Here is an 8,135-nt window from a genome sequence, read left to right as displayed (position 1 = left end):
GCCGACATCACCCCTTGGCCCGGCTGCGGCCCCCCTGGAAACCTGTCCCTCCACCGCAACGACGGGCCCCTCATGAAGCGCCATAAGTTTGGGCGCTCCCCGTTTTAGAGGTAAAAAAGGCGGGAAGCAGATCCACATAGGGACCTGGGCTGAGAAAACAAGGGCTTGGGGTTGGTGAGCTCGGTATTTCAAGAAACAAGGGTTAGGGAATTGCACAAGTGAGCGTTGTGAGAGGATGGAGGTTGGAGAGAGCTCCCTCGTGCCCCTAGAGGCGCTGGGAAGCTCGGACAACAGGCAGGATCTGTTCCAGCCTGGCCTCCTCGTCTGCCTTTCCAGGGGCTCAAGGTGAGCAGAGCTGATTACGGCAGCCCACCTTACCCCTGACAGGCTGATGCTCAGGGTGCCCCACGTTTTCCCAGAAGCAGCCCCCAGGCAATATGGCCAGCTCTCCCTGTGCTGTGAAATCAGGCCAGCTAACAAAGCTGACAGGGCTCAGCACAGTCCCCATTTCAGACTCACACTGCCTGACCTTATGAGCTGAAGCATCAGAAAAGACTTTGTTCTTAAGGGAAATTCACTGAACTCCAGCAAAATCCATATGTGTGTCTTTCTGGCATGAAGATCAGTTACAATCAACCTTGCAGATGAAGAATAGCTTTAACTGGTTTAAAACTCCTTGTTGTTTAGCATAGGTATTCTGTGCTGACCTAGGGGTTGGTCTTGCCCATATGTTGTATTGTCTGGAGCATCACTAATGCAGGATAAATTATAAGTACATGAATAGCAAGCTAAGAGCAGACCTAGTGCAACAGGGGATTATAGCAGCCATTCCTCAAGTTTGTGAATTAGATTTAGGAGCTGAATGGTTACAGCAGCTCTGCCAAGTTCCTTAGCCTGCCAAGCTAAGGAAAGAGATGTCACTAAGGCATGTCACAAGGAGATAGAACAGCCTTTGAGCAAGTTTGCCCTATATGTCCCTGTTTCAGTATGCCAGTCCCCATGGATGTCGTGCCCAAAACTGTTACTGTCCATGGGTTTGGTTTGTGCATGCCCTGGGGTAAGCAGCATTATTCTTGCAGGGACACCAAGAAGTTCTCTTCCATTGTCCCAGATCATTGATCAAGCTTGTCAAGAGGCAGAAACTTACAAGGATGCTGGAGTTGTAAGTTTTGATTTCCTTCTTCCCATGATGGCCACTACACAAAGCCACTTCTGCATAGCCAGAATTTTAAACTGAGTCTATAATTCTTCAAAAGCGTCTTAAACTGCACCGTTTAGGGAGATGCTTAAATCCATGTCTTTTATTTCAACATAGGAGCTAGGCCTTCTAGATTACAAAAAAACCCTCTAAGATAAGTATCACCTGCACCCAAAACAATTGAAAAAACTTAGATTAAAATCGTACAATTCAAGTTGTTTGAGTTGGATTAATCAAGTCAATTTAAGGAGTTAAAAAAAAAAAAACAAACCGTGGCCTGAAACATGGGCTGTTGCTGGCATTCAAGGTCTCTGGCTGTAGAATGCTTCATCAATCCAGTCTGACAAGCAACTGTATTTTTAGCTCTGTACAAGACTCTGGTTTCCTGAGGTCATGGAGGAGTGCCATGTGCACAGCTGATACACTGCATGCATACGTCAGGAACCTGGAGGGTGCAGGATCACCCCACAGCTGTGTTTGTAACAAAACAGCACAGGTAATTCAGGATCTAAAAAAAAAAAAAGGCTTAGGCCCTTTTCTGCCCTCGCTAAGCCTCTCTCCAGGTTCCTGGCAGCAAACATGCCTGCTTTGCACGTCCAGAAGAGCAGGCCCAAAAGGCCAGTCTCAGCCAGGGGCAAGAAGAGACTGCTGACAGAATTGCTGTTGGACCTGAAGTGGTGTAGTAATCTTCATAGGTCAGTAGATTTTAACAGGGTGTATGTCCTTTTGAAAGGTCAGATATGTTTTAAACATTTCATTACACCTTGTCTTGGAGTGTTGATGTGCTTTTTCTTTGACCTGCCCACAGCATTAAGAACATTTTTTGGTGGTGTACTAATGTCCAAGATTTGAAAATGTCTTCAGTGAACAAGCAGTCACTGCTCTGAGCTGCTGTTTTCAGAAAAAACTTTATTAACAAGCCAGTTGCAACATTTTAAATCTATAAATTAGAATGATACTTTACAGACAGAACAAAATTGAATACAAGAGCTTCATTTAAAGAATAGAAGACCAAAGTCAAAATGCAAGACAAGTCATACAAGGTAGGTTATGGGCAGAGTACTGGTAAGGCTAAATTAGGAACGAATGCTGAGAATAGAATCATTGAAAGGATAAACAGTACTGGGGTAAAATGATGTTAGCCTGGTGGGCTTCACTGCCTGTGAACCAGATGAACACGTGTGAGTTGTCCTCCCAGTTAGAATAGTCTCTTAAGTGCAAGTTGAACAGAATGAGGAAGTTTTTTTTCCTTTTCATGCCTGTTGAAAGCAGGTGTGCAATAGCTCTGCATTTTGTACTGTGCCTTTATATTTTGTTATTACAGAATCACCATGAGGTATAATGTGATTCCATCAACATGAGAAGAGTGGCAAATACTATTCTCTGTCTTCCTGTGCCAGAGGAAGTGCTTGCACAAGTAATCTATAACTCATAAAGTCATTGCTCCACATTCCAGTGCCTGTTTGCCTCTTTCCTTACCTAATGATTACACACTGAAACCTTCAGCAGCAGGGGGAAGACACCAAATATTCCCAAAGGTGAGGGAAGGTACAGAAGCAGTTGCTTTCACTGCTGGCATGCACGTGACTAGAGCAGCTTTGAGACAAGCCTTAAAATCAGTACTTACTTAAAACACGAAGTTTTAATTTGGCTTTTATACTTCGTCTTTTCAGCAGTTGTACTAAATTCTGCAGTTCCAAGTCTAACTGGTTTACCTTTTCTGCAATTGCATTGCAGTCTCTGAACTTGAATATATCTTTAAACCTACCTGTCAGGTAGACAGATGAGGTGAATGCAGTAATATCTCTACACATCTGGACAAATTCAGGGCTTATGTTTATAATTAGTCAATTTTCCTGTAGAAGTCACAAGAACATCAATATGCTTCCACTCCAGTCCTCATTCTAAAGGACTGTACAGAACAGTGTTAGGGCAATATAGCAAACAAATCCTTTATTAAGGCCATAAGTCTCAGAGATAATCAGGAGAGCCTCCATAAATAACAATAGGGTTGCCTAACACTTTCTGCAATTCAATTCTTTAGTTTTTTGTGGTATTTTAAGAGAAATGCAAGTTTTCATGATAGATACTTCAGGAGCTTCCCAGCTTTTACACAGAGATCACCACTCTGCCAAACTATCCAGCTTCTGGAATGGGAATATATTTGGGTTTCTTGCTCAGTATTCCAAAGGAACTGTTAAGCTGCCCATTTTTCTTGTGGAAGAAGAGCTAGAAAAAGGGGTTTTTTCCCATGGATGTTTGTGCTGACAGTGTTCCCAAATGCTGCCTCCAGTAGCCCTTGAGAAGATGCATAACCATTTGCTGCTATTTAGATGTTTATATATTGTTTCAAATTGCTTGAATTGGTGTTAACATTTAAAAATACAGTATATGGTCTTGCTCACTCCATCTGTGTTGCACTTGGAAGTAAATCCTGGTATATTCAGAGTAAGGTGACTTGTCTGGCACATTCTCAGCTTCACATAATAAATAGGAAAGATTTGTGATATTAGAGCACAGTAATGAAAACAAGTGAGTGCTCAGTTAGGAAGCCATCTGTGCTCAAAATGTATATGATTTGTGCTTGTGTGTTGCTAAACAATGAAATTCCCTAGACAAGATTTTATAAACAGCAGGGTATGAGGCATTATAATCCCTCCAATTTGTACCTGCTTTTCTTTAAGAAAGAGGCAAAATATATATATTCAGGTTAACTTTTATTCATTCCATTCAGCCTGGATGCCATTTGTTTTGTAGCTAGAAACTAGAGCACGAGTTCCTACTTGACTGTTAGTTACTGTTCCTAACTGTAGCTGCTGGAGTAGCTGACATTAAAAACAGTTGCTAGTGTATGTTTGACATCGATGTTTTTAAAGAATAAATGAGTGTTAAGCCTATTGCTCTTATAACTACAGTGATAACTGGAATTCACAGCACTTAGAATTTAATAACAGTGGAGACAGAATAAAGTAGTTATTTCTGCATAGAAACAGGTAGGTAGCTTTCACTTGGATTATAGAAGTTAACATTTCAAATCTCAGCTGTGTGACAGGAAAATAAAATAGCAGACAGACCTGCGCACAGCTACCTCCTATAGCATGAGCAGGAGAACATGAGATAGCAGCTTACTTCTATTAAGGTAGTGATCTCCTGCTCTGGAGGTGAGTTTTTAAAGAAATTGCTAAGAGCTGTGCTTACAAGCAGCAATTAAATGCTCTGCAAAGGCACCTGATTTCCTTTATAAAGGGCACATGAGTGGGGTGGGGGTAAATGCTGTAATTGGCTTGGTGCACACCTGAGCACCCTATATAATAATAGGGATGGGGCAAGTCTTTCTTCTTTTTTGGAGGAAGGAGTAGAGTTGATAAGCTTGCAGAGGTTCATATTGGGGTGCATGTTTAGAGATAAAGCTTTTCTCTGGGGAGAAACACTGGGGTTAAAATTGCCCTGGGAAAAAGTTATGTTAGGTATATGCTGAGTTAAAACTTGTGCAACTGTTACATCAGTTGTGGTTTATAGCGTTATTGCTATTTTTGAGGCTTCTCTGCTGTGATGTGTGTGCGGCTGAAGTGTTTTAAGGGGTTATTTCTGTAAGTGGAATACATCTAAGGAAATAATTTTTCTGTATAGTTAGAGAGCTATTTAAATGACCTATTTTTCAGTAGCTAACTGTGATACAAAGGGCACTTCACATGTGTAGCTCTTCAGAAGTCATTCAAAGTAAGAAGGAAATATATTGTTTGAAAATTACATATAATAAGACTTACATATAAGCAACACTTAAATTATCTTAATATTCAATGGAAAAGGAACACAGAAGGTACTCGCAAGAGTTTTATCTCATACTGTCTACATAAATTCTGCTTTGGAGGATATAATGCAGAAGCTGCTTCCATAGACTTCTAAACTATAAGCTTAGGCTCCAAGAACTTTAATTTAGCATAACTGTTTTCTTTCCCCTATTTTAATTAGCTGTCTGCTAGTACTGAAGTTTGTTTCATATACATATCAATTCAGTAAACATACAAATCTGTGGTGTTATATTTTCATATAAAATATGAAAGAAAGCTTTGCCTTAATGCATCTGTAATTCAGCTTTCTGTATTGCAGAACATATGCTGTTCTTTTTCTAATTAAACAAAGCATAATATGCAAAAGAACAGTCGGATGGTACCAAAAGAACAACACATTATTAAAGTTCTACTAAAAATATTCACTGTAACCGTGGACCTTGAGGCCATAAGAAGAAGCAGTATGCTGGAAAGTGAATATAGTAAATTTAAAGTAGGAGAGAGAACTGTTGAAATCCTCCCATATGCCTGCATTTTGAACTGGAATTCAATCAGACACTTTTTATGCGTAGTATTATGGCTAGGGGTTTTTATAATTTATTAAATGAATTAATTCATTAATGTATCTAATGGAATGATTTGCTTTATGCAAATCCTGAACTGTCAAAGTAGTAGCAAGTTGAGAAAAGCTCAGTTTCACTGTGGAATTCTGCTAGCCCATTCTGTTGCTTTTTTTTTGGCTACTAGCATGGCTCTTTAGGAGCTGAGCATCTGAAGCCCCATTCCCAGTTGCCTTTCTTCCTGTTGAGGTTGATTTTTGACTGCCTGGAAGCATGGGAATTCAGATCCTGGTTCCTGGCTTTTATGATAAGTTTGGAGCTTCCCTGATACCAAGATTTTGGTGAGGTCTGCCAAGTAGTGTATTTCTGAGCCAAGGGCTTCCAGGCTTTTTGGCCTCAAGGAATTACCTGGTTTTGATGGTTCATTGCATTTTTTTTTTTAATTTGCTTTGTTAAAGTATAGTTCTATATTAGTCCTTTTGCCACATGCAGCTACTGACCAACTTTGCATTCATGCTTAGACTGACCTAATATGTTTATGTATGTAGAGAGCAAGAGGCTACAGAGTTTCTCTTTCTGTTGGTACCACAGAGGATTCAGTAGCTGTGCCTCAGATACAAGACCATTTGGTCAGTTCAGGTTTGTTGGAACAGTCCTGACCTCATGCTGGAAAAAATGACTAAAAATTAGTGATTGGTTTTTTTTCCCCCTGCCCATTTCCGAAAATGCTGTGGGTTTTCTTAGGACAGGTTGCCATCTTTGTCGTATGACTACCTCCCATCACAGGTACAGAAGTGTGGGTGTTAATCTTGAATTGGACACAGAAACTAAGTCAAGTGCAGATGTTTTGGTTGGTTGTCATACCTGGTTTTCCTTTGCCTAATTCAGGTTTTCTTGGACTGGAATTATGCAATTAAATGTGTTGTTGAATGGCACCACACAGTGCAGAGGTCCGATGTGGAGTGTCATCATATCAGGTCACCTTTTCCATTAACAGGTTGTGTCCCTTTGCTTTTTAGGTAGCATGTGTTTTGTGTATTTAAGTACTCAGCTGTAAGTAATTTGAGAAAGGCAGCTGTGCCCTGGTGCACTGAATGTTTGCAGGTTGTGTGCTTGGACTGACCATGTTGCTCCACTGGATTATTTCCTTCTCACTTTACCCCACCCTCTGTGTTGGGTGCTCATTTATGATGCCTGTGCCTTAGCCTGTAATTCAGCCATTAAATGCTGACTGCGTTTTGTATCCTGTCTTATCTTTTGCTGCCAGAAGGGCTTCCACACTACAGCAAAGATTAGAGAAGTGTTACATATAAAAGATTTTTAAAAAGGAAATCCCCTTCCTGATTCTCTATGTTATTGATAACCAATCTGCTTTGTTGAATCTCTAGTTGTACTTTTTCCCAAAAAATGTTCCTGCTATTCTTGTTCAGTTACAGTATCTGTGAAAGGTAAAGCTCTCATTTTAAAGGATTAAGATGTGTGATAAAACACAGAGAGAGAAGAATTTATTTGCTATATATACAATTAGTTTGTCTATTAAACTTTTTGCATTTTTAGAATTAAGCTGGTGAGAAATATCTGGTTTCTTTTCATCTTCTTGCTGCAAATGCAAAATATCAGGCATGGAATATGTTTCAAGACTCTACTTTTACTCTTGTTATTAATCCATGACAAAATTATATATGATCTGCAGTTTTTGAAAACTTTTTGGTATCTCCTCTACAATTATTGGAAAAGTACATGGTATCAGGTAATGTACAAATTGTATCAGCAGAGTATTTTATCATCACTCCATTGTGATGATAATCTCCATCCATGTCCATGTGGATGGAGAGGTGTAATAGATAATAAATGGCAATATCTTCCTTCCAGTGATTCTGCATATGGAATGGGAAAAATATCAATAGTTAATATTATGGCATTTGGCACAATAATAGTCAAACAAAAAATTCCTTTATTTATCCAAAATAACACTTATTTTCTGACATTAATTGAATTGAAAATTGCCCTGATTATCTCAGAGCCCTCTGTTATCCGAACATACTCAATATCCTGTATTCCCCTTGGATAACTGAAGTTTGACTTTACGCTATTTTTAATGAGGTATAAGATTTAACTCATTTGCCTATAGTTCACATTTTAGGATGGATCAAAGGAACCCAAATTGATGAATGTATAATTAAAATCACATTTATTTCTCTTCACGATTTCCCTGCAAATACCATGCTGTTGATGAAAGCACTTTTATAAGTGCTTGTGTGCATCAAATGCATCAACACAATTTGCTGTAGATAATCCTTCCTTTGAAGGAAAACCTTTACACTTGTGTGTCTTAATGCATAATAGCATAATGGTAAACTAGCCATGTTTTTAAGCTCCCTCTTGCCCAGTGCAATGATATTTTTTTATCCTTCTTTCCCCAGGATGGGTTGATAGTGGAGAACATGCACGACGTGCCGTACACGGTGTGCCCAGGCCCGGAGGTGACCGCAGCCATGGCAGTGCTCAGTGCTGCCATCAGACAGAGCTGTCCCCGTGTCCCGCTGGGTGTCCAGGTGCTGTGTGCTGCCAACCAGCAGGCAATAG

At 39.9% G+C, this 8,135-nt stretch overlaps 1 protein-coding gene across 1 annotated transcript in view; it reads left to right on the top strand.

Annotated features, from left to right (window-relative positions):
- The first annotated feature begins 116 nt into the window (after nucleotides 1–116).
- Nucleotides 117–8,135, top strand: part of LOC103620329 (uncharacterized protein F13E9.13, mitochondrial) — a 20,246-nt gene continuing 12,227 nt past the window's right edge. The window contains 3 exon segments of the mRNA XM_017740833.1: nucleotides 117–990; nucleotides 992–1,162; nucleotides 7,973–8,133. Coding sequence (XP_017596322.1) covers nucleotides 928–990; nucleotides 992–1,162; nucleotides 7,973–8,133 — 395 coding nt within the window. The 5' untranslated portion in view covers nucleotides 117–927.

The sequence above is a fragment of the Corvus brachyrhynchos genome, unplaced genomic scaffold (assembly GCF_000691975.1).
Source record: "Corvus brachyrhynchos isolate BGI_N302 unplaced genomic scaffold, ASM69197v1 scaffold26, whole genome shotgun sequence".
NCBI classification, from domain to species: domain Eukaryota; kingdom Metazoa; phylum Chordata; class Aves; order Passeriformes; family Corvidae; genus Corvus; species Corvus brachyrhynchos.
This window is presented reverse-complemented; position numbering and strand designations above follow the sequence as displayed.